Source organism: Scyliorhinus torazame, chromosome 2 (genome assembly GCF_047496885.1).
Source record: "Scyliorhinus torazame isolate Kashiwa2021f chromosome 2, sScyTor2.1, whole genome shotgun sequence".
NCBI lineage: Eukaryota > Metazoa > Chordata > Chondrichthyes > Carcharhiniformes > Scyliorhinidae > Scyliorhinus > Scyliorhinus torazame.
The window spans coordinates 14,855,005-14,882,644 of record NC_092708.1 but is presented as its reverse complement, the minus strand read 5'-3'; the positions used below and the strand labels follow the sequence as shown (position 1 = coordinate 14,882,644).

The window sequence follows — 27,640 nt, the reverse complement described above, 5'->3', positions numbered from 1 at the left end:
GGCGGTGTCCCCGGCCGGGCGGTGTCCCCGGTTCCCCGGGCGGGCGGTGTCCCCGGCCGGGCGGTGTCCCCGGTTCCCGCCCCCCCGCCGCTCACTCACCGCTCCCGCCCCCAGGCTGTGCATCTTCCGCTCCCGCCGCCCGAGCCCCGAATGGTTCACATCAACAGCCGTGACCTGTGACCTTTCCCCTCAGCACGGTACCGGCGGTGTGTGGACGGTGTGTGTTTTGCTGCCGGCTGGGCGGAGGCTCCCGGTGCCGCCCGGCAATATCGATAATATCGATCATCAATGGTGGCGACCGGGCCCCGCGCGGGGCCTGCCGGGAGCGGCACATGGCGCCATTTCCCCCGGGAGGCGGGGCCCGGGACAGGCCGCGGGCTTTATTAGATACCTGTGCCCGGGTCGGTGTCTTTCCCCCCGGGGGCGGTTTCGGGCTCCCCTCCCCCGCGGTTCGCCGCCCGCTCGGCGCCGGTGGTCAGGTTTAACCGCGGCCCGGCGGCCTTTGCGCGCGCGCGGGGCACCCTGGGAGCAGCAGTCCCCTTCCCGCCATCTCGCGGCGGCGGAAAACCGGCGGCGGCGGCGCGCGGGCCCGAGGCGGGAGCGGGGAGCCCGTCTCCATGGCGACGGCGGGACAGGTAAACCCCGGGGAGCGGGAGCCAGCCGCCGCGCCCGCTCTGCACCGGAGCCCGGGAATGGGCCTGGGCTCCACCGGGCCCGAGCGGGACAGTGAGGGAGGCTGCAGCCCCCCTCCCCCCACCCCCACACACACCCCCCACCCCCCACACACACCCCCACCCCCCCCCACACACACCCCCACCCCCACACACACCCCCCACCCCCCACACACACCCCCCACCCCCACACACACCCCCCACCCCCCCCACACACACCCCACACCCCCCCCCCACCCCCCCACACCCACACCCCCCCCCACACCCACACCCCACACCCACACACCCCCCCCCCACACCCACACACCCCCCCCCCACACCCACACCCCCCCCACACACACCCACACCCCCCCCACACACACCCACACCCCCCCACACCCACCCCCCACACCCACACACCCCCCCCCCCCACACCCACACCCCCCCCACACACACCCACACCCCCCACACACACCCCCCACACACACCCCCCACCCCCCACACACACCCACACCCCCCCACACACACACCCACACCCCCCCACACCCCCCCCACACCCACACACCCACACACCCCCCCCCCCACACCCACACACCCCCCCCCCCCACACCCACACCCCCCCCCACACACCCACACCCCCCCCCACACACCCACCCCCCCCCCCACCCCCGCATCCCCCCCCCACCCCCGCATCCCCCCCCACACCCGCACCACCCACACCCCCACCCCCACCACACACACACCCGCCACCACCCACACCCCCCCCCACACCCGCACCACCCCACACACCCACACCCCCCCCCACACCCACACCCCCCCCCACACCCGCACCCCCCCACACCCCCCCCACACCCGCACACCCCCCCCCACACACACTCACACCACCACCCACCCCCCACACACACCCCCCCCCCCACACCCCCCCACACACCCCCCCACACACACACACCCCCCACACACCACCAACACCCCCCCCCACACCCGCACCACCCCCACACCCCCCCCCACACACACCCGCACCCCCCCCCCCCGCACCCCCCCACCACACCCCCGCACCACACCCCCGCACCCCCCCCACACACACACACCACACCCACACCCCCCCCACACACCCCCCACACACACACCCCCCCCACACACACCCCCCCACACACCCGCACCCCCCACACCACCCCCACACCCCCCCCACACACACCCCCCCCACACACACACCCCCACACACCCGTACCCCCCGCACCCCCCCCACCCCCCCCACACACTCCCCCTACACACACACCCGCACCCCCCCACCCGCACCCCCCCCCCCCACACACCCCCGCACCCCCCCACACACCCACCCACACCCCCCCCACACACCCCCACCCCCCCACCACACACACACACCCCCCACACACACCCGCACCCCACACACACCCTCCCACACACCCTACCCCCCACACCCCCACACACACCCCCCCCCCACATACACACACCCCCCCACACACATACACACACCCCAACACCCCCCCCACACACACACACACACCCCACACACACACACCCCCAACACCCCCCACACACACACACCCAACACCCCCCCCACACACACACACCCCAACCCCCCCCCCACATACACACCCCCCAACACCCCCCCCCCCACATACACACCCCCCAACACCCCCCCCCCCCCACATACACATCCCCCACACACACACACACCCCTCCCCCGTCAGATCCGGTCTCCTCTCAATGGTACACCATTGCCACGAACATTGCAGCGTTTCAAGGATAGGGCCTGTCATTACCACCACCTCGGCACCTGCCGCTGCCTTGTAAATGTCTTCCCGACACCTTGCGACCAAACTTAAAACATTAGTTCGTTCACCTGAAGAGAATGGAATGTTCCACTTTTATTCTTCTGATGAGACCAGTTTTTGCAGAAAATGTAATCCCTTTTTTAAAAAAAAAATATTTTTTTGGATTACAGATTTGATGGTGGAGCTAACGGCTGTTTGAGAACCAGGGAAATCCTTTCCATGATGGCGCTGATGAAAATTTATGGCCAGATCCGAATCAACAGCATCCAGAGCGGCACCACCAAATGGAAAGAAGGCAGCTTTGAAATCGTGGAGAAGGAGAACAAAGCTTCTCTGGTTGTGCTGTTCAATTCTGGAGGTCCTGCAAAGACGTTCCAGGTGCTGCCGCACTCACATACTAATGGAGCTCGGCAGTGAGCTGAGACAAACCCGCACCCAGGGAGGGGGAAGTGACATTAAAATTAGACCCCCCCCCCTCTTGTTCGCGTTGGTGGTTGCGCTGAGGGGTTCAGTTCAGGCTTATCAAGGGACATAATGAGAGGGGGGTTTGGAGCATAGGGTGTCGCTACGCAGGTGGCTCACTATTGTTTATCACAGCCCCGGGCTCTTCGGTGAGGGTCACAATGGGGCTGCCAGGGAAATTTGTGGCGTTTTCAGGGTATAAATTAAATTTAGGAAGAGCGAGTGTTATGTTGTGTCTCCTTCGGGTAAGGGAGTGAGTGGAGGGGTTGCCATTTAGGGTGGTGCCAACTCACTTTAGGTACTTGGGGGTGCAGGACGTGACTCTGAGCTAAATTTCACGAGTCTGGTAGGGAGGTGGGTAGTCTCTTTTTGCTACGTGCAGGCAGTCAAAATGAATATCTTGCCACAGTTCCTGTTCCAATATCTTGCCAAAGGCATTTTTTGAGGGGTGGATAGGCTGGTCTCGTCATTTGCGTGGGCAGGCAAGGTGGCGAGGATAAGGAAGGCGGTGCTCCAAAGGGAGCGGCACTTGGGTGGGGGGGAGGGGGGTGGTGGCTTGCTATATGGTCCGAACATTTTGCACTATTGCGAAGTGCGGGAGGTATTGTGGGGCTGAGGATGGAGGGCTGGAGATGTAGGCGGGAGCTGTATGGGGCCGGGTTGCGAGAGCTGGTAATGGCGCCGCTGGCCCCAGGGAAATATTCTGGAATCGGATCTGGGGTGATGAATTTTGACAGCACTTCAAGTTGACGGGGTAAGGGTGATGCCGAGAAGAGGGTATTATGGGTTTGAGCTGGGAAGATGGTGTGCGAGGTTCTGGAGTGGGAAGAGAAAGAGATGAAGGATAATTTCTGGTGGGAAGATTCGGATGTTTAGAGGATCTGGGGGTGAAGTTTGGGTTGCAGCGCGAGGAGGACGTTGAGTATATGCAGGTGCGGAATTTTGCATGAAAAGACTTTTCCGAGTTTCCCTGTGGCAACCGTCCCCCTCGTTGCTGTCGGGGGAGTTCAGTTCAGCCAATAAGAGGGCCATTCAGGAGTCTGGTAACAGCGGGGATGAAGCTGTTTTTAAGTCTGTTAGTGCGTGTTCTCAGACTTTTGTATCTTTTGCCTGATGAACGAGAGAATAACCTGGGTGGGAGGGGTCTTTGATTATGCTGCCCGCTTTCCCCAGGCCGCATGAAGTGTAGTCAGAGTCAATGAATGGGAGGCGGGTTTGCGTGATGGACTGGGCTGTGTTTATGACTATCTGTAGTTACTTACCGTCTTGGGCCGAGCAGTTGCCATACCAGGCTGTCATGGATGCAGCCAGGTGAGATGCTTTCTGTGCATCTATAAAATTGGTAAGACTCAATGTGGACATGCCGAATTTCCTTTGTTTCCTGAGGAAGTATAGGCGCTGTTGTGCTTTCTTGATCGTAGCATCGACATGGGTGGACCAGGATAGATTGGTGATGTACACACCTAGGAATTTGAAACTGGTGATGTGCAGACCTCGGAATGAATTGAAACCATCTCACCTCGGCACCATTGATTCATAGAATCGCTATAGTGCAGAAGGGCAGCGGCAAGGTCATAGAGCCATTCAGCACGAACCCTACTAGGCTAGGACCATCCTGTCTGCTAACCCAATACACCTACCTAGGCCGGTATGTACGCTACTTTGCTCCTGAAGCCGATGCACCCACCTACAGGTATGCTGATACTTTGCTCAGGGAATGACAGCTGCCTTAGTTTGCTGACATTCAGGGAAAGACTGTTGCCGTTACACCACTCACTGTACTCGATCTCATCTGTTTGACATCTGTTGAGATCCGACCCACTACGGGTCGTCATCAGCAACTTGGAGACTTGGAAGATGAGTGGAGCCAAATTTTGCCCCACAATCGTGTGTGTGTACAGGGAGTATAGTCGGTGGATAAGTATGCAGCTTTGCAGGGCCTGATATTGAGGACTATTGTGAAGGTTGTTGTTGTTTATCCTGACTGATTGTGGTCTATGGGTCAGGAAGTCGAGGATCCAGTTGCAAGGGAGGAGCCAAGTCCTAGGTTTTGGAGCTTTGATATGAGCTTGGGTCGGATTATGGTGTTTAAGGCGGAGCTGTAGTAAATGAATAGGGGTCCTTGTTGTTGAGATGCTCCAGGGATGAGTGTAGGGCCAGGGAGATGGCGCCTGCTGTGGACTGATTGTGGCGGTATGCGAATTGAGCAGTGGAATTAAGGCATTCTGGAATTATGGAGTTGTGAGTTGATGTGTCTGATGACCAACCTCTCGAAGCACTTCATAATAATAGATGTTCTTGGCCACCGGACAGTAGTCTTTGAGGTGCGTTGCCTGGTTCTTCTTTGGCACCGGTATGATGGTGCTATAATATCTGCATATGAAGTCCTTTTATTATGCTAAAGACACTAGGTTAATCACTTGGACCGGAACCTTGTTTAACGTTCGATCCTCTCGGTGCAGCTAGGTTTTTTACTGTCTACCCTAATTTGAAGTCAGTGAATTCAAATGATCATCCAGTCAAAAGAAAACTCTAAATTCCCACTTGGAATTTAGTTGTTGACACTATCAACTGCAATTTAATAGTTGTTGTGTTGTTGACACTATCAACTGCAATTTGTTGGATAATCCCAATTTTCATGTGAAGATAAACTTTGAAATTAGTTGATTGTGTGCTTATGGTCGTGTTTGTCTTCATAGAGTCCTTCAGCTACGACTGGATGCCCATCTCTTGATACAAGTTCTTTTTCCTTTTCCTCCTGTCTACATAGCTGAGTCACAATGTGAAGGTGGTGAAAATCAGCCCCTCAAAGCAGCATAGTCGACTGCTACTGACACTGCAGGATAAGAGCAGCCTGATAATCGACAAGGCTCCAAACACTGACGCGCTGATCCTGAAGGAATACCTCGAGGGCCTGAACCATGGGGGTGAGTGCTGCATTCACAGTTGAACAGGTGGCAATTGGGACCGCTGTCGGACAGAAAATGCGGGCTGTAGTAAGCTAAGAGCATTATACACGGGGGTGGGCCATACGCCCTCTCGAGCCTGCTCCACCCATTCTGTAAGATTGATGGTTACTCTTCTGCATCAGAGATCGCAGAGCTCTGAAGGGGCTGGTTTAGCACAGTGGATTAAACCACTGGCTTGTAATGCAGAACAAGGCAGCAGCGCGGGTTCCAGCCTCCCCGAACAGGCGCCGGAATGCGGCGACTAGGGGCTTTTCACAGTAACTTCATTGAAGCCTACTTGTGACAATAAGTGATTATTATTATATTACAGGGTGCCCTAGTGCATGAATCACAAAAGACTAGTCTGCAGGTGCAGCAAGTAATTAGGAAAGCTAATAAAATGTATTGCATGGGGAATTGAATACAAACGTTGGGGGAATACGCTTCAGTTGCACAGGGCATTAGTGAGACCACATCTAGAGTAATGTGTACAATATTGGTCTCCTTATTTGAGGAACTGTGTAAATACGTTGGAATGGGCAGGTTGTCTTACGAGGAAAGGCCGGACACACTCGCCTTGTATTCACTGGAGTTTAGAAGAGTAAGAGGTGACTTGATTGAAACATATAAGCTCCTGAGGAGTCCTGACAGAATGGATGTGGAGAGGATGTTTCCTCTTGTGGGGAACATTGTGCTGCAAAGGCCACTAAACATTGGCATGAACAAATAACGGCTCGAGTTAGATCCTCAAGTTCATTATGTAGAGCTGCGATTTTCTCTGATATATACTGAGATATATACAACATCCACCCCACTCCCAACCACACTGCTACAATAATCCAGTATTTAATCCTCAGAATTTTTAACTGATTTTAAATGATCTGATCTCCTACTTGTCTGATGCCACATGGTATTGTGAACATAGAAAATAGCAGCCGAGGAGGCCATTCAGCTTCTCTAGCCTGCTCCGCCATTCAATAGGAAAATGGCTGCTATGTTTGTGTTTTGAATTCCACATTCCCATCTACCTTAGATTCTGGTTAGGCAAGGGGATCAATTGACCGCTGCCGTAAAAATATTCAATGACCCCTGTCTCTAGTAGAGAGTTCCAAATTCACACAGCCCTTTTCAAAGAAAGAATTTCTCCTTGTCTCCATCCGAAAAGGGTGACCTCTAATTTTAAAACAGTGCCCCCTGATTCTGGGCCCATCCTTTCCATGTCCATCTTGTCAAGATCGTTCAGGATCTTACAAACGTCAATCAAGTCACCCCTCACTCTTCTGAACTCCAGTGGAAACCAGGCAAGTCTGTCCAACCTTTCCTCACAAGACACCACTCATCCCAGTTATCAGTGTAGTAAACCCTCACTGAACCGCCTCCAATACAGTCATGTGCTTCATTAAATAAGGAAACTGACACTGCACAAAGTATTCAAGATCTTCAGCCAGAGGGTCGTGAATCTGTGCAACTCTTTGCCGCAGAAGGCTGTGGAGGCCAAATCACAGAGTGTCTTTAATAATCTTTATTGTCACAAGTAGGCTTACATTAACACTTCAATGGAGTTACTGGGAAAATCCCCTAGTCGCCACATTCCGGCACCTGTTCGGGTACATAGACGGAGAATTCAGAGTGTCCAATTCACCTAACAGCACGTCTTTCGGGACTTGTGGGAGGAAACCGGAGCACCTGGAGTAAACGCACGCAGACACTGGGAGAGCGTGCAGACTCCGCACAGACAGTGACCCAAGCCAGGAATTGAACCTGGGACCCTGGTGCTGTGAAGCAACAGGCGCGAACTACTGTGCTGCCGTGCCACCCATAGATAGGCTCTTGATTAATATGGGGTTATGGAGAGAAGGCAGGAGAATGGGGATGAGAAAAATATCAGCCATGATTGAATGGCGGAGCAGACTCGGTGGAATGAGTGGCCTAATTCTGCTCCTATGTCTTCTTGTGGCTTGTGCACCAGTGGGAAACTGGCAGTGAACCAGCTTCCAGCAGCTTCTGAGACTAGCACTGTGGGTAGTGTTAGTGGCATGGCTGAGATGTGGCGTTGTGGTATTGTCACTGGACTCGTAATCCCGAGACCCAGGGTAATTCTCTGGGGACACGGGCTCGAATCCACCATGGCCGATGGTGAAATTGGAATTAAATAAAAATCTGGAATTAAAAGTCTAATGACCATGAAACCATTGTCGCTTGTGGTAGAAGAAAAGTCTGGTTAATTTATCTACCATCTGGCTGACATGTGACTCCAAGCCCACAGCAATGTGGTTGGCTCTTGAATGCCCCTCAGGGCAATGAGGGATGAGCGATAAACACTGGGCCTAGTCAGCGGCGTTCCCATGAATGAATAGAGGGGGAAAAGAACACAATTCCAGTGGTGAGTGGATACCGAGGATTGTGGGGGAATTGCTGAGGCCTTTTCACGAAGCCTTGGCTCGAAGTGTTGCTTTGTCAGCTATGATGGTGTCTGGCTTAGTAAAATCACGCAGAAGGAGACCATTCAACCCATCATGTCTGTGTTGACTCTTTGAAAGAGCTATCCCAGAACTTACTCAATTTCTTTTGAATGTTAATTTTGACTTTGCTTGCACTACGCTTTCAGGCAGCATATTCCACTTCACAACTGGCTGCATTTATATCTTTTAAAAATATCTTAAATCTTTCCCCTGGTTACTGACCCTCCTGCTAGTTCAACTTATTACTCTGGTCAAACCCTTCGTGTTTTTGAGCACCGCCACAAATTGGGCAGCACAGTGGTTAGCGCTGTTGCTTCACAGTGCCAGGGTCCCAGGTTCGATTCCTGCTTGGGTCACTGTCTGTGCGGAGTCTGCACATTCTCACTGTGTCTGCGTGGGTTTCCTCCGGGTGCTCCGGTTTCCTCCCACAAGTCCCGAAAGACGTGCTTAGATGAATTGGGCATTTTGAATTCTCCCTCTGTGTACCCGATCAGGCGCCGGAATGTGGCGACTGGGGGCTTTTCACAGTCACTTCATTGCAGTGTTAATGTAAGCGTACTAGTAACATTAATAAAGGTTATTATTAAAAATCTCCCTGAAGTTTAATGGTACTATGTCATAATGCTCTTTGGGAGAGCAAGTGCAAACCCAATGGGCCAAATGGCCTCCTTCTGCACTGAAACAAGTCTATGATTCTTAATCTTCTGAGCTTTGGGGGAATAATCCCAACTTTGGGCTTCTCTGGGTTTCTGACATGAATACAGATCTCTTATGGATGTCCTTTCCACACACCATGTTAAATTCCCCTCGAGTTCTCATTACAAACCCAGGGGTCAACCATTTCCTCCCCTGGTACCTAGCCAGCTGCAATGCTGGTTGAATCATTTCAGTCCGTTGCTGTTCGATCATTTGTTCCTGCCTCATATCTATTATTTTATTTCAGGGATAAAGTCACATAAAGGATCCAGCAACTTTGGAGGAACATTGGGAAACCGGATTATGTCAAAGGAATCTCACCGACAGCGGTCTAACATAGAGAACCAGGTGGGTCACCATGGTCCAGTTTGTGTTGTAAAATAGTTGGGCAAGACATTCCAATCTCTGCCGAATGGATTTGTTCAGATTCCATCCTCTGCCTCTTCAAGAGATTAAACAAAGTCTGTGAATTTTGGAATCCGTCAATCTCCTCTCTGGAAAATCTGAAATACCAAGAACAACATTTTATTCAGCAACAACTTATATTTGTATAGCACCTTTAACTGAGAATTTTGAAATTGAGACTTTCCTAGACCAGCCAATGTAGCCAGCGCGCACACGGTTAATGGGAATGGAACTCAATGCAAATTAAGACCTAGGCAGCTGAATTTTAGATGATCTCAAGTTCACGAGTGTAGAATAAGAATATAAGTAGGAGTAGGGCAAGGCCATTCAGCCTTTCGAGCCCCCTGTGCCATTCAATGAGATCATGGCTGATCTTCTACTTCAAACACCTTTTCCTGTACTATCCCTGTATCCCTTGATGTGTAGAAATCTTAGCAATCTCTGTCTTGATCATCCTCAGTGACTGAGCCTCCACAGCCTCTGGGCCAGACAGTTCCAAAGATGTGCCCCCCTCTGGAGTGAAGGAATTCCTCTCCATCTCTGTATTGAGATGTGGTAGGCTCTCCAGGAGTGGAGTGCATCGGAATGTTGAAGTTAGAAGATAACGATGTGGGAACAGGAAGATAAACCATTGCAAGTGATTATCTGGCTATGATTCGATTAGAATGGAACCTGGTGAGAACACCCCCCCCCCCCCCCCCCCCCCAGCTGGATGACAGTGGGGAGGTGTTGGAGGAGGATGGTGTGGTCAAACCATGTCAAAGGCTGCAGACCGGATGAGGGGGGAAAGTTGACCTGGGGGTGTCATTTGTGGCTTTGCTGAGAGCTGTCGAGGGTGTGTTTTCAGCATCCAAAAGATTGCACCCGGGCTGGGGGTCCTCGTTGCAACCAATACGTCCCGATTGTTCAGCACTTTCAACCTCCCCCTCTTTTCTGTTGTGTTTAGAATGTGAGCTTGTAACCGTGAAATCTTCTTTCTAGACACCAACCAGACGAGACGAGACTCCAACCCGGAAAACGTTGAATAGCTCAGGCCGTGCGTCCCTGCAGTACGGAGCGAAAGCTCAGCAATCGAGCAGTACCCCAGGCAACCGTATGGGGACTGCACTGACCCCAACCTCTCTCAGTTTGCCCAGGTCAGTTCTGTCTGAGAACAATAGGAGACTATAAAAGCTATGCGTTTTGTCAGTTTTACTGTGCTCTGTGTGACTTAACACAATCGCAACATTGTTATAGTGCAGAAAGAGGTCATTCAACCTGTTCTGTGTGCACAGGCTCTCCGGGTGGTTATGACTTTCCTCTGCCTTTTAATAATCTTTATTATTGTCACCAGTAGGCTTACATTAACACTGCAATGAATTTACTGTGAAAAGCCCCTAGTCGCCACATTCCGGTGCCCGAGGGAGAATTCAAAATGTCCAATTCACCTAACAGCATGTCTTTTAGGACTTGTAGGAGGAAACTGGAGCACCTGGAGGAAACCCACGCAGACACGGGGAGAACGTGCAGACTCCACCCTCTGCTTCCTCGGCCAATTCTGGATCCAATTTGCCAAATTTCCTTGGATCCCATGGGCTCTTACCTTCGCTATCAGTCTCCCATGTGGGGCCTTATCAAAAGCCTTACTGAAGCCCAAGTAAACTACGTCAAATGCTTTGCGCTGATCTACAAACTGGTCACCTCTTCGAAAAGGTCAATCAAGCTGGTCAGACATGACCTCCCCTTAACAAAACCATGCTGACCGTTCTCGATTAATCCCTGCCTCTACGAATGCATATGAAGTTTGGCGCTCAGAATTGATTCCAATAATTTCCCCACCACTGAGGGTCGGTTAACTGACCTGTAGTTTCCTTGTTTATCCTTTCCCCCCTTCTTGAATGATGGTGCCACATTGCCTGACCTCCAGTCCTCCGGCACCTCTCCTGTGGATGGAGAGGAATTGAAAATTATTGCCTCACTCAACAGCCTGGGATACATTTCATCTGGTTCTGGAGATTTGTCTACTTTTAAGCCTGCCAGACCACTCAGAACCTCCTCTCTGTCTATGTTAATCTCTTTAATTTTTTTTACAACCGTTCTCCTTGATTTCTATACCCACATTGTCCCTCACGAGTGAACACCGACACAAAGAATTCAGTTAAAACCCTACCTACATCCTCCGGCTCCACACGCAAATGACCACTGTGATCCTTAATGGGTCCTACTCTTTCCCTAGTCATCCTTTTACCCTTAATGTACTTGTCAAACAACTTAGGATTTTCCTTTTATTTTACCTGCCAGTATCCTTTCCTGGTCAAAATTGCAACAACCCCTCCTCTTTTACCTCCTTCCCGTTCCCGCCTGAAGATCCTGTATCCTGGAATAGTGAACTGCCAATCCTGTCCCTCTTTCAACCATATCTCAGTGACAACAATGACCTCATCCCCCCCCCATGTTTTAATTTGTGCCCTCCATTCATCTGCCTTGTTCATCAGACTCCTTGCATTAAAAAAAACATCCAATCTTGCCAAACTCCCTTGTGATTTAACTGGCCTTGACATTCTATGCTTTCCTGACTCACTTTTTCTAATTTTGGCCTTGCATTCATCCTGGCTGAACCGTCTCTCAGGATCCCAGGCCCCTGCCAGATTGCATCACCCCTCATTCCTCCATATCGAACTTCATCTGCCACCTGACTGCCACTGCACCAACTTGCCTATGCCCTTTTGAAGTTCTACACTGTCCTCTTCATAGTTTACAATACTTCCAAGTTTTGTATCATCCGCAGACTTTGATATTGTCCCCTGCTCACCAAGATCTAGATCATTGATATATCAAGAGAACCAAGGGTCACAATACCGACCCTTGGGGAACACCAGTCCATGCCTTCCTCCAGTCTGAAAAATATACATTGACCATTACTCACTGTTTTCTATTACTCAGCCAATTTTGTATCCATGTTGCTACTATCCTTTTTACTCCATGCACCTTATAAAAACAAAAATGTTGAAGTAAACAATCTGTTTAACTTTGTACACAAGTGTTCGGATGGATTGTTGGCATCTGTAATAGTCTTCCAAAGGGCGGCTGGTTTAGCACAGGGCTAAATCGTTGGCTTTGAAAACAGACCCAGGCAGGCCAGCAGCACGGTTCAATTCCCGTAACAGCCTCCCCGAACAGGTGCCGGAATGTGGCGACTAGGGGCTTTTCACAGTAACTTCATTTGAAGCCTTCTTGTGACAAGCGATTTTCATTTCATTTCTTTTTTTCAAGAGGACAAGCTAATCCTGGATCAGTTGACACCTGAACTGAGTGGGAATGAAATGAGGCGACAGTTTGAAGATTGCAGAGTTTTAACAGAAATTCTTGTTTAATGGGTGGGAAAATATGTTTTGAAATTCTCATGAAGCCAATTGCCTGACATGAAATGACCATTGGGTAAGTTCAGCTGTGCCTTGTCCAAAGATGTGCAGGTTAGATGGATTGGCCATGATCAAGGTGCAGGGTTATGGGGATAAGGTGGGGGAGTGGGCCTAGGTAGAGTGCTCTTTCGGAGGGGAGGGGGGGTTGTCGGTGCAGATTCGATGGGCCCAATGGCCTTCTGCACTGTAGGGATTCTATGGATGAATTCTCCAGACCTCTTTTGATAGCACCTTCCAAACCCATGACTTCTACCGCCTAGAATGATGAGGGCAGCAGGTGAATGTTCCCCTCCAAGCCCCCCACGCAATACTGACTTGGGACTATATATTTTGTTACTTCACTGTTGCTGGGTCAAAGCTTCTTCCTAAGAGCACTGTGGGTGTATCTACACGTAGACCGCAGCAGTTCAAGAAGACTGCTCGCCATCAGGACCTTTTCAAAGGCCATTAAGAATGGGTAACAAATACTGACCTTGTCAGCAACACTTGCGTACTGTTAACACTTTGTTTTCAAATGAGGATTATAGGGTACTAGACGGTTGAAGGGAAACAGAGTTTATATAAGTCCATTGCATAAACCTGAACTATGGCAGTGTGTATTCTTCTGAACACTGCATCTTAGGATATATTGTCCTTGGAAGGTGTACAGGGAGATTTGCCGTAATGTTAAGCAGGGCTCTGTGGGTTAGATTGAGGAGGGATGATATAATCCAGGGCTGTATCCCATGGGTTACAGTAAATTAGAGGAGATCTGATTGAGGCTTGTAGGATTTTGAAAGTAATTGATGGTGTGTATAAAAATTTGCTTGTGTACCGTCTTGGACAGGGTGACGTACGCTCTAGAGTTTTGGTTGCCAAACAAATAAAGAGATTTGTAGCCAGGGTAGGTGGAAGGAGGTGAGCCCTGATCTCACTGAATGACAGAACCACTTTTTTTTCTTCTTTTTTTAGATTTAGAGTACCCAATTCTCTTTTTTTTTCCAATTAAGGTGCAATTTTAGCGTGGTCAATTCACCTGCCCTGCACATCTTTTCGGGTTGTGAAACCCACGCAGACACGGGGGGAATGTGCAAAGGAGCGGCTATTGGGTTACGGGGATAGGGTGGAAGTGAGGGCTTAAGTGGGTCGGTGCAGACTCGAGGGGCCGAAAGGCCTCCTGCACTGTATGTTTTATGTTCGCACGGACCGGGATTGAACCTGGGTCCTTGGCCCCGTGAAGCAGCAATGCTAACCACTGCCGCCTGACAGAACCAGCTCACGGGACAGAAAGGTGGTCTCCTGTTGTATGTTAGAATCATAGAATCTACGGCACGGAGACAGGTCCTTTGGCCCAAACTGGCCCATGCCAACCAAAAAACCCACCCTACGCTAACCCCATTTGCCTGCAGTAGAATCATAGAACCTAATAGACTTTTCTAACTTCTAACTTCTCAAATGTTTGTTTACAGCATCTTTAACCTTTTTATTCATTACTTCTGTGACTATCTTTCTGTTGAAGGAGTGAGAAGAGAAAGAGATTGCAGACTCCAGACCTGGAGTTGACTGAAGATTACCCTAAAGAGAACGACTCCTCCAGGTAAGTATCTGCAGGAGCACTGGGGACATGGGGCAGAATCTTAACCATGCTCTTTCAGGGGAATTGGAAGGGCCCTGTGTCAAAGCCAAGTATTAAGAAGGGGGCAGACTGTCAGGGATGTGACCAGGGAGATGGTGTGAGCACGAGCAAAGCAAATGGTGTTTTGCTTTGGGGGACAAAGTGGGTCTAATGTGACTTATGGGCAGGTGAGGTTATATGGGAAATTGATTCACTGGCTACATTTCAACCTACATTGCAGCAATAACAAGGTGACTGTCGACTCTTCCCGAAAGTTCCTCACCAGCTGCCGCGAAAAGCAACTCAACCTGAGGCAGGCAGAGGAGAGCCGGAGTTCTGGTGAGTGTTGTTCTGTCCTTCGAAAAAAATCTTAGAACCACAGAGTTCCTCTTGTCCCCATTGCAGGACTCACCGAGTAGAATTGCTCACCGACGAGCGGTTTTGAAGATTCATTATATTTGCAATGCCTCTGGTTCCTCAAGATCTGTCCTTGGAGGTATCACTTTTCAAGATAAAGAGACCAGCCTCCCCGAACAGGCGCCGGAATGTGGCGACTAGGGGCTTTTCACAGTAACTTCATTGAAGCCGACTTGTGACAATAAGCGATTTTCATTCATTTCAGAGCTTTTTGAAGAATAAAGGGATTAAGGGTCATGGTGTTCGGGCCGGAAAGTGGAGCTGAGTCCACAAAAGATCAGCCATGATCTCATTGAATGGCGGAGCAGGCTCGAGGGGCCATGTGGCCTACTCCTGCTCCTAGTTCTTATGCTTCCTGGTGGGTGGCGCAGTGGTTAGCACTGATGCCTACGGCGCTGTGGACCTGGATTCAATCCCGGCCCCCCGGGTCACTGTCCGTGCGGAGTTTGCACATTCTCCACTTGTCTGCGTGGATTTCACTCCCACAACCCAAAGATGTGCAGGTTGTGTGGATTGGCCACACTATAAATTGCCCCTTAATTGGAAAAAAAATAATTGGGTACTCTAAATTTATAAAAATAAAAATCACTGCTTCCTGAGGCAGATGGTTGAGCTCAAGCCCCCTCCCACCTGCAAGATTTTGGGGAAAAGAAGGCCCTCGTCTGTCATCTGGGTGGATGTAAAAGATCCCTCCGCTCCTGTTTGAAGGAGATGCATATCCCTGAGGGCAACGAAGAATCAACCACATTGCTGTGGGTCTGGAGTCCTGTGTAGGCCAGACCGGGTAAGGACGGCAGAATTACCTCCGTAAAGGACATTAGTGAACCAGATGGGCTTTTGCAACAATTGAAGATGCTAAATCGCTGGCTTTGAAAGCAGACCAAGGCAAGCCAGCAGCACGGTTCAATTTCCGTACCAGCCTCCCTGAACAGGTGCCAGAATGTGGCGACTAGGGACTTTTCACAGTAACTTCATTTGAAGCCTACTTGTGACAATAAGCCATTTTAAAATTTAAGACATAGAAGCAGAATTAGGCCACTCGGCTTATCGAGCCTGCTCCACCATTAAATCATGGCTGATATTTTTCTCATCCCCATTCTCCTGCCTTCTCCCTATAACCCCTGATCCCCTTATTAATCAAGAACTTATCTATCTTTGTCTTAAAGACACTCGGTGATTTGGCATCCACAGCCTTCTTTGAGTTGCACAGATTCACCACCCTCCGGCTGAAGAAATTCCTCCTCATCTCGGTTTTAAAGGATCGTCCCTTTAGTCTGAGCTTGTGTCATTCATGGTCATTATTATAATTTAAGATTTTTATTGAATTCCAATTTCACCATCTCATGGTGAGATTCGAACCCAGGGTCCCCAGAGGTTATACTGGGTCTTTGGATTACTAGTCCAGTGACAATACCACTACACAACTCCCACCCTTGCTACCTGTGTCGATACTGTCCCAGTGTCCTGATCAATATTTGGGGCAGCACGGTGGCATTGTGGATAGCACAATTGCTTCACAGCTCCAGGGTCCCAGGTTCGATTCCGGCTTGGGTCACTGTCTGTGCGGAGGCTGCACGTCCTCCCCGTGTGTGCGTGGGTTTCCTCCGGGTGCTCCGGTTTCCTCCCACAGTCCAAAGATGTGCAGGTTAGGTGGATTGGCCATGATAAATTGCCCTTAGTGTCCAAAATTGCCCTTGGTGTTGTGTGGGGTTACTGGGTTCAGGGGATAGGGTGGAGGTGTTGACCTTGGGTAGGGTGCTCTTTCCAAGAGCCGGTGCAGACTCGATGGGCCGAATGGCCTCCTTCTGCACTGTAAATTCTATGATATTCTATGATTTCATAGATTATCATAGAATTTACAGTGCAGAAGGAGGCTATTCGGCCCATCGAGTCTGCACCGGCTCTTGGAAAGAGCACTCTACCTAAGGTCAACACCTCCACCCTATCCCCTGAACCCAGTAACCCCACCCAACACTAAGGGCAATTTTGGACACTAAGGGCAATTTATCATGGCCAATCCACCTAACCTGCACATCTTTGGACTGTGGGAGGAAACCGGAGCACCCGGAGGAAACCCACGCACACACGGGGAGAACGTGCAGACTCCGCACAGACAGTGACCCAAGCCGGAATCGAACCTGGGACCCTGGAGCTGTGAAGCAATTGTGCTATCCACATTGTTACCGTGCTGCTCATCATGGAGAGCATCAGCTCCTTGCAGGTGGGAAAGGCACCAGGACCAGACGGGATCCCAGCGGACTTCTATATAAAATTTGCACCAGCCCTAGCCCCACACCTACGGATATTTATCCCTCAGTCAATATTTAAAGCTGATTACATGGCCACTTATTATAGTTACCTTGCTTTGTGCAAACTGGCTTCTACGTTTTCCTAGGACTGTAATAATAATTTAATCTTTATTGTTGCCACAAGTAGGCTTACATTAACACTGCAATGAAGTTACTGTGAAAATCCCCTAATCGCCACATTCCGGCGCCTGTTCGGGTACACAGAGGGAGAATTCAGAATGTCCAATTCACCTAACAGCATGTTTTTCAGGACTTGTGGGAGGAAACCGGAGCACCCGCAGGAAGCCCACGCAGACACGGGGAGAACGTGCAGACTTCCCACAAATAGTGACCCAAGCCGGGAATCGAACCTGGGACCCGAGCGCTGTGAAGCAACAGATGCCACCGGTACCGCCCATAACTGTAAAGCGCTATGGACCATTTGAGGATGTGAAGGGCGTTATACAAATGCCTTGCACGAGGGAAGAGTTCATTCTGCTTAGGGTTACTCTCCTAATTGTCTCAAGATTTTAAGACAAGATACTTTGTTAACATAGTTTCTTTGCATGAAATGAGTTCTCAGTCTGAATCTCTGGTCAGCCCCTGGGCTAGGATATTATACATTGGAATGTTTGTGGCTGTGTCAAGGGGAGTGGTAATGTAGCTAACTGTACCTGCCCCACAAGTATTTAATGCTGCCTCTGACCCTTCTAGTAATATTCCTTGCCTTGCGATGAATACAATGTTTTTTCAATTTAATTCCGTTTCCAAGTACCAAATGCCAAGTCTGCTCAAATGCATGGCCTATCCACAAAGCTGTGGTTGAAGCCCATTTGTCAAAGGCCATCCACAGGGGAGGCAGTGGCATAGTGGTATTGTCACTGGATTAATAAACCAGAGACCCAGAGTAATGCTCTGGGGACCCGGGTTCGAATCCCGCCACTGCAAATGGTGAAATGTGACGACCATGAAACCATTGTCGATTGTCATAAAATTCTATCTGGTTCACTAATGTCCTTTTAGTGTAGGAAATCTACCGTCCTTACCTCGTCTGGCCTACATGTGACTTGAGACCCACAAAAATGTGATTGCCTTTGAAGTGCCCCTCCTGGGCAATTAGCCCCTCGGGGGCTGGTTTAGCACAGTGGGCTAAACAGCTGGCTTGTAATGCAAACAAGGCATGGGTTCAATTCCCGTACCGGCCTCCCCGAACAGGCGCTGGAATGTGGCGATTAGGGGCATTTCACAGTAACGTCATTGAAGCCTACTTGTGACAATAAGTGATTATTATTATGATGGGCAATAAATGAACACAGTCTTCCACGAACAAATAAATATGGCTGTGAGATACTTTTAATTGTGATCCCATGATATTGGAGATAGTGGACAGTGGAGACAGTATGGCAGTGGAAGGTGGCAGTATATCCAGCTAGGGTACATTAGAATATTAGACCCAGCTCTATTGTGCTTCATCGTCTGTCCTCTTTGCAGGCACGATGCCGCTGCAGTGCTTTTACGGAAGCAGATCCTCCTCCAAGGATTACGCTGCTGGAAATTCGTTCTCGGACAGGTAAGTGTGGACCTTGTGGACGTGTTGCTTACTTAATGTCATGTGCGAGTACCTTAAGAACTGGGTGTTTATCGAATAGCTGTAGTGGATGTACCTTTAAGAAATTGGTGTTTGTCAGACAGCTGCAGTGATGTCAGAGAGTAGGTGGAGCTGGGCTGTCTGTCTTTCACTTTCGTTTTTGAGCAGGCTGCTACAGTGTTTAGTTTCGTTTTGAGAGCTGGATAGCTGCAGGCAAAGCAAGCAGCTGTATAAGGATCTCGCTCTGCAATCTGAAGACTGTCTCCAGATCATTTGAGGATTTCAAAGTGATAACTGCTCTTAGTAGAGAATTTAAACCTGATCTCTTAAAAAAGGGTCTTTTGTCTTATGGATGTTGCAAGGAAAGATTAAGGTTTATTTATAGAATATTGTAGCTGTGGGGAGGATTGGTGTTGATAGTTGTTAAGATGTTTACTGTGGGTTTATAAAATGTTAACTGGGTTCATAAATAAACATTGTTTTACTTTAAAAGTACTTTAACTCTCTGTTGCACTACATCAACTATTTCATTATTCCCCATTTTAACAGGTCCAGTGTCTCAGGCCAAACACCTTCAGCTAAAAGGAATTTGGGCTTTTTACCTCAGCCCACTCCCCAGTCGGTGAAGAAACTGCGCACAAATCAGGATTACACTGGATGGAACAGACCACGGGTACCCCATGCCACCCAGCCCCCACAGCAGCTGCAGGGGTAAGAAACCAAGCAGTCCCTTCAAAGGGTAGACATGAGACTCGGGTGCCCCTCTTTGGGTCACTTTCGATTCTGAGACCGTCCTTGGGGACTCCCGCTGAGGCAGTATCCAACAATCGGCATGGTGAGCTCTCTTGAGTCACCAGAAACTAGTGTTGACGAATGTTTAATTCGGTGAATGGTTACAGCGCAGAAGGCCATTTGGCCCCTCGTATCTATACTGGCTCTCCTCGTGCCACTCCCCCGATAGCCCTGCACGTTTTTCCTTTTCTAATATGATCCAATTCTCTGTTGTAATCCATGATTTAAACTGTCTCTACCGCACTCGGGTAGAGCCCTTGCTTTTTTCCCCTATTACGTAAATCTCTGATAGTTCCTCCAATGGGAACTGTTTCACCCTCTCTCCTCTGTCTAGAACCCTCACGGTTTTGAATTCTTCTATCCAATCTCTTGCCTGTCTTCTCTTCTAAGAAAACAGTCTCAGCTTCTCCAATCTATCGACATAACTGAAGTTCCTTTTCCATGGAACCATTCCTTTTGTGTCTTTACTGCACTTCAATTCCTTCACATCCTTCCTAAAATGTGGTGGCCAGAACTCTAACTGAGGCTTTATGCGAGTTTCACATAAACCTCCTTCCCTTTTACCCCATGTGCCCATTGGTAAAGCCTAGGATGCTGTGTGTTTTATTGACCGCTCTCTCAACCTGTCCTTCCACCGTCAATCATTTCTGCATTTACACCAAGGTCCCCCTGTTCCTTCACCCCCTTTAGAATTTACCCTTAATTTTGTGTCTCTGCGTTCTTCTCACCAAAATGAATCCATATCATGCTTCTTTGCATTAAATTTCACCCACCCATCCCACTAAACTCTGTCCCTTTTGAAGATCTACACTCTCCTCCTCACAGTTCACGTTTCCAAATTTTGCACCGTCTGCGAATTCTGAAATCATGCATTGTACACCAAGGTAATCGTCATAATAATCGCTTATTGTCACAAGTAGGCTTCAATGAAGTTACTGTGAAAAGCCCCTGGTCGCCACATTCCGGCACCTGTTCGGGGAGGCCGGCACGGGAATTGAACCCACGCTGCTGGCCTTGTGCATTACAAGCCAGGTGTTTAGCCCACTGTGCTAAACCAGACCCTAGCTGTAGGCCATTCCAGTATTTCAGAAAGAACTGGGGTCATAGAATTTACAGTGCAGAAGGAGGCCATTCGGCCCATCGAGTCTGCACCGGCTCTTGAAAAGAGCACCCTACCCAAGGTCAACACCTCCACCCTAACCCATAACCCAGTAACCCACCCAATACTAAGGGCAATTTTGGACACTAAGGGCAATTTATCATGGCCAATCCACCTAACCTGCACATCTTTGGACTGTGGGAGGAAACCGGAGCACCCGGAGGAAACCCACGCACACACGGGGAGAACGTGCAGACTCCGCACAGACAGTGACCCAAGCCGGGAATCGAACCTGGGACCCTGGAGCGGTGAAGCAATTGTGCTAACCACAATGCTACCGTGCTGTCCTAGCATCGATCCTTGGGGAACTCCTCGACAAACCTCATTCCTCCAGTCCGAAAACATCTATTAACCACGACTGTATTTTCTGTCATTCGGCCAATTTTGTATCCATGAGCTCTAACTTTGCTCAAAGTGTATCATGTGGCACCTAATCAAATGCCTTTTGTAAGCCCATGTACTACAGTGTTACCCTCGTCAGCGCTCTGTTATCTCACAAAAAAACCTCAAGTAAGTTAACTTAAAAATGATTCCCATCACGAATCCGTGCCTTCATTAACCTGCATTTTCCAAAGGGGCTATTAATGTTCTGAATTCTCATTTCTATAAACTTCCCCACTATTGAGGTTCAACTGACCTGCGTGTGGTTGTTGGACTTGGCTTTGCACACTCTTTTTGAAATTGGTGCATGGTTTGGTGCTTTCTCTGTACCGAGGGCAGCACGGTAGCACAAGTGGATAGCACTGTGGCTTCACAGCGCCAGGGTCCCAGGTTCGATTCCCCGCTGGGTCACTGTCTGTGCGGAGTCTGCACGTTCTCCCCGTGTCTGCGTGGGTTTCCTCCGGGTGCTCCGGTTTCCCCTCTCCGTTCAAAGACGTGCAGGTTAGGTGGATTGGCCATGCTGAATTGCCCTTAGTGTCCAAAAAAGGTTAGGAGTGGTTATTGGGTTACGGGGATAGGGTGAGAGCTTAAGTGGGTCGGTGCAGACTCGATGGGCCGAATGGCCTCCTGCGCTGTATGCTCTATGTTCTATGACACCTGACATGACAGTGTAGGTTACTAGATACAAATAAACATGGTGTTTTAGTAGTTAGTACTGTTGCCTCGGGGCCAGGCTTTAATTCCAACCTTGGGTCACTGTCCGTGCGGAGTAGGCACTTTCTCCCCGTGTGTGCGTGGGTTTCCTCCGGGTGCTCCAGTTTCCTCCCACAATCCAAAGGTGTGCAGGTTAGGTGGAGTTACAGGGCTAGGGCAGGGACGTGGGCCTAGGTGGGGTGCGGTTTCAGAGGGCAGACTCGATGGGCCGAAAGGCCTAATTCTGCTCCCGTATCGTATGGCGTGCAATGCCTTTAGATATTTTGCATCACATGGTAACTTAGCGTCCAGCCCGTGCAGGGCCTGCATGGCAACTCTTGGTTGCTGCATGGCCTTGTGGGGTGTAACATTTCCCACGTTATATTTATCAGCCCCCTTGTCACTGCATTGACTGCCCAAGTTAAGCATTGCAAAATCCCAAGAGCTTTCTTATTTTGCCTCTTCTGCCCTTTTTGGGGGGTTGTTCACACTCTTCGTTGGAAGCATGACTTTTCTCTTTGCACCCTGATATTCTTCAACTGATCGTGATGGCCTGGCTAACTGGGTGTGTTTTCTCTGAACGACAGGTTTTCCAACCTTGGCAATACCTGTTATATGAATGCCATCTTGCAGTCCCTGTTTTCACTTCAATCTTTGGCAATTGATCTCCTGAAACAAGGCATCCCGTGGAAGAAAATCCCAGCAAATGCTCTGCTCAAGTAAGTGTTTCAGAATCGTGACATGAAATGACAACGTCGCGCTGTCTTGAGAACCCACGCTAATTCATCTTATTTGGCAGATTTTCTTCTAAATAAGTCACTTTGGAAAAGTAAATAATACTTGTTCCAGAAAATGTGCTGTTCACATTGAAAGGGGTCATATGTACTTAAAGTGGAGGGAGAAATAGCAATGGTGGGCTCGGGCTGCAAATGAAGGAGCTGCCCGCCTATCTGGCTGGGTGACGGGTGAGATGCAAGTGGGGCTTCTTTCTCCGCTGGGAGTGCAGGTGGCAGCGGTGTTTGGAGGTGCCCGGCTGGCTGAGGCTGGGTGTATGACTCCCTGCTAGTGGGGATGGGGTACACACTTCATTTACTTCCAGGGTTGCGATTTGCAGGCACCTGATAGTTTATATTTTCTCTCCACCAATCTCTCATTCTCTAGTTAAAACTATACTATGATAATGCAGGAAGCCTCCTTTAGAAATGCGTCCTTGTTCTATCTTATCTGGTTCTTTGGGTAGAGTGTCCATGTTGCGTAGGATCGCTGCCAATTGCGCATCAGTCGGGACTAGGAGATTTTCACACTAACTTCATGGCAGTGTTAATGTAAGCCTACTTGTGACAAATGAAGATTCAGATTATTAATATGACCGGGGGAAGTGCGTGTGGATTGATCGTATCACTTCTAACCCTCTCATGTTGACCCCTGGCAGGCGATTCGCCCATCTTCTGGCCAGGAAGGATAATTGCAGCCCAGAGTTGAAGAAGGAGCTGCTGAAGAGGGTGAAGAATGCCATCTCAACCACGGCCGAGAGGTTTTCAGGATATGTACAGAATGTAAGGATCTCGACTGTCAGGGCTGGTGGGAAGGTGGTGACTTAAAACCAGCGGCTCTCCCAGGTTCGATCCTGGCTCTGGGTCACTGTCCGTGTGGAGTTTGCACCTTCTCCCTGTGTTTGCGTGGGTTTCACCCCCACAACCAAAAATGTGCAAGCTAGGTGGATTTGCCACAGTAAATTGCCCCTTAATTGGGAGAAAAATGAATTGGGTACTCTAAATTTAAAAAATAAAACAGCGGCTCTACCTTTTGTCGATGGTTAAACAGAGTGGGAGCAAAGGTGGTTAACACTGCTGCCTCACAGGACCCAGGTTCAGTTCCAGCCTTGGGTGACTGGAGTCTGCACTTTCTCCCCATGTCTACATGGGTTTCCTCCGGATGCTCCAGTTTCCTCCCACAGTCCAAGGATGTGCAGGTTATATGCGTTGGCCATAATAAATTGCTCCATAGTGTCCAAGGATGTGCAGGTTATGGAGATATGGCGGGGGAGTGGGCCAGGCCAGGTGCTCTTTCAGAGAGTTGGTGCAGACTCGATAGGCCAAATGGCCTCCTGCAACGTAGGTATCGCGGAAAGGAAAGCTTTTGATGGCAGTGTAAGAAAAAGTAGTGAGGAATTCCTGAGGGAAGAATAATGTAGTAGCTGGACGAGAGGACAAAGGTATTTTGGATTGCAGTATGATGACAGGGATTCTGGGTCGATTCCAACCTCTGGTGACTGGCGTTTGCCCGTTCTCCCAGTGTCTGCGTTGGTTTCCTCTGGCTGGACTGTGCTCGGGAGGGGCAAATAACTTTGGTCCCAGTTCCCAAAACTCCTTCGCTGGAGGTTTCCAGTGCCTCGTATGAGTCTGCTGTAGGCTCATTGATAAAAGATTGATCGCTGAGATTCGGCAACAGCACTTTTTATCATGACTCCAGCAAGAACGAAAAAAACTGCCTTTCATGCCCTCAGAAATTCCCAAAGTGCTTCCCAATCAAGTACTTGTGATCACTTGCTGTGTACACAGCAAGATCCCACAAATTGCAACAAGGCAAAGACTTGATATCTGATTTTAATTGTGTTGGTTGAGGGAGAATGATAGAATCCCAGCAGTGCAGAAAGAAGCCATTTGCCCCATCGGATCTGCACTGACCCTCTGAAGAGCACCTCCCCAGGCCCGCTCCCCCGCAACCTTGTAACCCCACCTAACCTTTGGATACGATAGGGCAATTTATCATGGCCAATCCTGCGCACCTTTGGACTGTGGGAGGAAACCGGAGCACCCGGAGGAAACCCACGCAGGCACTGGGTGAACGTACATAAACTCCACAGTGAGGATCGAACCCCGGCGCTGTGAGGCAGCAGTGCTGACCACCGTGCTGCCCCAAAGTATTGGCCAAGGCTCATAGATTATCATAGAATTTACAGTGCAGAAGGAGGCCATTCGGCCCATCGAGTCTGCACCGGCTCTTGGAAAGAGCACCCTACCCAAGGTCAACACCTCCACCCTATCCCCATAACCCAGTAACCCCACCCAACACTAAGGGCAAATTTGGACACTAAGGGCAATTTAGCATGGCCAACCCACCTAACCTGCACATCTTTGGACTGTGGGAGGAAACCGGAGCACCCGGAGGAGACCCACGCGCACACGCGGAGGATGTGCAGACTCCGCACAGACAGTGACCCAAGCCGGAATCGAACCTGGAGCTATGAAGCAATTGTGCTACCCACAATGCTACCGTGCTGCTCCTGTTCCTCCAAATGGTGACATGAGATTTCTTCCTGAGGGGAGCGCAGGACCTCAGTCTAACATCTCATCTGATTGGTGCTGCCGCCACCAATGCTACACCAGGTGATGGCCTAGCTTTTGAAAAAGGTGTGGATGGATCTTGCTCCTTCCTCTGATTCCTGTGGAAGCAAAGGCGGAAGAAATGGCGAGATGGTGGGGTAGGAAAGATGAAATGTAGCTGGAGAGGGTGGTATGAGGCATGGACAGCAACCTCTAGCAACAGCTGCAGATCGGAGATTCCTGTGAACTGTGTTCACTCATAACTGAAGGGGGTGTCTTCATTCTTAAGGTTTGAAAAAATGCATGTTTGTCATTGAATATATTAGAGCACTGGGATGCTGCAGTAGTGCTTCTCTGCCACAAGAGGGTGCGCTATTCTGTAAATACTCTGTTCAGTCTATTTAGCCCACAAATAACCTGATCTAACTCTTAATTGGGAAACAATCAGTAAAACGCTTACTTAATCACAGTCCTTCGATCGTAAATTACTGACAAAGTCACAACCTCGAATACTTTTAATGACAAGCGTTGGAGTTTAAAAGCATGGAGATTATGGTAAATCTTTATATCTGGGGCGACCCAGAAGTTAGCACTGCTGCTTCAAAGAACAAAGAAATGTACAGCACAGGAACAGGCCCTTCGGCCCTCCAAGCCCGTGCCGACCATGCTGCCCGACTAAACTACAATCTTCGACACTTCCTGGGTCCGTATCCCTCTATTCCCATCCTATTCATGTATTTGTCAAGATGCCCCTTAAATGTCACTATCGTCCCTGCTTCCGCCACCTCCTCCGGCAGCGAGTTCCAGGCACCTACTACCCTCTGTGTAAAAAACTTGCCTCGTACATCTACTCTAAACCTTGCCCTTCACACCTTAAACCTATGCCCCCTAGTAATTGACCCCTCTACCCTGGGGAAAAGCCTCTGACTATCCACTCTGTCTATGCCCCTCATAATTTTGTAGACAAACACAGCTCCAGTGTCCCAGGTTCGATTCCAGCCTCGAGTAACTGTCTGTGCGGAGTCTGCACATTCTCCCCGTGTCTGCGTGGGTTTCTTCCGGATGCTCCGGTTTCCCCTCTCAGTCCAAAGATGTGCAGGTTAGGTGGATTGGCCGTGATAAATTGCCCCTTAGTGTCCAAAAGGTTAGGTGGGGTTACGGGGATTGGGTGGAGGCGTGGGATTAAAGTAGGGTGCTCTTTCCAAGGGCCGGTGTGGACTTGATGGGCCGACTGGCGTCCTTCTGCACTGTAAATTCTATGATTTACAAGTCATTGTTGAGGCTTCAGCAGGAATATTGTGTCCAATTCTGGGCACAACACTTTAGGAAGAGCGTTGAGGCCTTGGAGAGGTTGTGGAGCAGATTAGTAGAATGGTCCCTGGTACGATGGACTTTGGCTCTGTGGAGAAGCTGGGTAGTTCTCGAATCAGATGAGAGGTGTTCACAATTGTGACAGATGTTACAAGAGTAAATGAAGAGAACCTGCAGTCACTTGCAGACGAGTTGGTAACCAGAGAACGCAGATTTAAAGTAATTGACAAAAGAGCTAAGGCGGGGGGGGGGGGGCATTTCTTTACTGATCTGTTGTGGTCTGGAATCCAATTGCTGAAAGGACAGCCCATTCAGTAGTAACTTCCAAAAATATAAAAGGATTAGTACTTGAAGGGGAACTAAAATTGGAGGGCTATGAGGACTTGGGTGGAGAGACTAGAGGAACTGTTACCCTCGAAAGCAGAGAAGGTGCAGGGGACATATAAAAGAGATGTTGTGATGGAGATGTTGAAAATCATGAAGAGTTTTGATGGAGTAAATGAGGAGAAACGGTTTGCAGAGACAGGAGGGTCGGTAACCAGCGTGACAAGATTGATGGCAATCGATAACCAGGTGGGGAGACATGAGATTTTTGTTCATCCTGTGAGTTGTGATCTGAAATACGTTGTCTGGAAGGGCAATGGAAACAGAGTGAGGTGAATTGGGTGAATTCTTGAAACGGATAAATTTGCAGGCCATAGGGGAAATGCAGAGGAATGAGGCTAATTAATAGCGCTTTCTCTCTCTCTCTCTCTCCTTTTCCCCCACCTCCCTTTAGGATGCCCACGAGTTCCTGAGCCAGTGCCTGGACCAGCTGAAGGAAGATATGGAGAAGCTGAACAAGATGTGGAAGAATGAGCCTGTGGCAGGCGAGGACACTCCAGCTGCTCGGGCGTGTCATGAGGCCGGTGCTGCCAGGGTCTACACCTGCCCCATCATCTCCAACGTGGAGTTTGAGGTTCTGCACACCATCGGTTGTAAAATGTACGTCGGCGGTGAGGCATATTTTCTGTCATTTTTGCCCATCCACGTACAGGTTGATCCCTTTAGCCAAGTCACCTGTCAGTGAAGATCAGTTCATGCAGGGTCAGCTGGCTATCGGTGAACCAGCAGATCTGAGTGTCCCAGGGACATGGAGGAGAAACATTTGACAGGGCAGCCTCCTGTGCTGTGCCACTCTCTCTTTGTAGGACACGTGTGTATCCTACCCCTATTGTGTTTGTGCTACTGACGTTTACAGGTACTGGAGGGAAGAAAAGATACTCGCGCTT

The 27,640-nt window shown here is 49.8% G+C and overlaps 2 protein-coding genes across 3 annotated transcripts in view; one reads left to right on the top strand and one right to left on the bottom strand.

The window, feature by feature from the left end:
- cnot9 (CCR4-NOT transcription complex subunit 9) overlaps positions 1-298 on the bottom strand; it is a 23,438-nt gene extending 23,140 nt beyond the window's left edge. Inside the window, exon 1 of one of the 2 annotated variants that reach the window (XM_072468691.1) lies at positions 100-298. In XM_072468691.1, coding sequence (XP_072324792.1) covers positions 100-123 — 24 coding nt within the window. In that variant the 5' untranslated portion in view covers positions 124-298. The remainder of the gene's footprint in view (positions 1-99) is intronic. The other variant, XM_072468690.1, reaches the window with a different exon arrangement.
- A 203-nt stretch (positions 299-501) lies between these two features.
- usp37 (ubiquitin specific peptidase 37) overlaps positions 502-27,640 on the top strand; it is a 53,380-nt gene continuing 26,241 nt past the window's right edge. The window contains exons 1-12 of the mRNA XM_072468688.1: positions 502-635; positions 2,617-2,824; positions 5,679-5,835; positions 9,262-9,362; positions 10,401-10,555; positions 14,319-14,396; positions 14,656-14,753; positions 18,611-18,689; positions 19,257-19,418; positions 22,320-22,451; positions 23,165-23,288; positions 27,148-27,353. Of these exons, the coding sequence (XP_072324789.1) occupies positions 2,666-2,824; positions 5,679-5,835; positions 9,262-9,362; positions 10,401-10,555; positions 14,319-14,396; positions 14,656-14,753; positions 18,611-18,689; positions 19,257-19,418; positions 22,320-22,451; positions 23,165-23,288; positions 27,148-27,353 (1,451 nt within the window). The 5' untranslated portion in view covers positions 502-635; positions 2,617-2,665. The remainder of the gene's footprint in view (positions 636-2,616; positions 2,825-5,678; positions 5,836-9,261; positions 9,363-10,400; positions 10,556-14,318; positions 14,397-14,655; positions 14,754-18,610; positions 18,690-19,256; positions 19,419-22,319; positions 22,452-23,164; positions 23,289-27,147; positions 27,354-27,640) is intronic.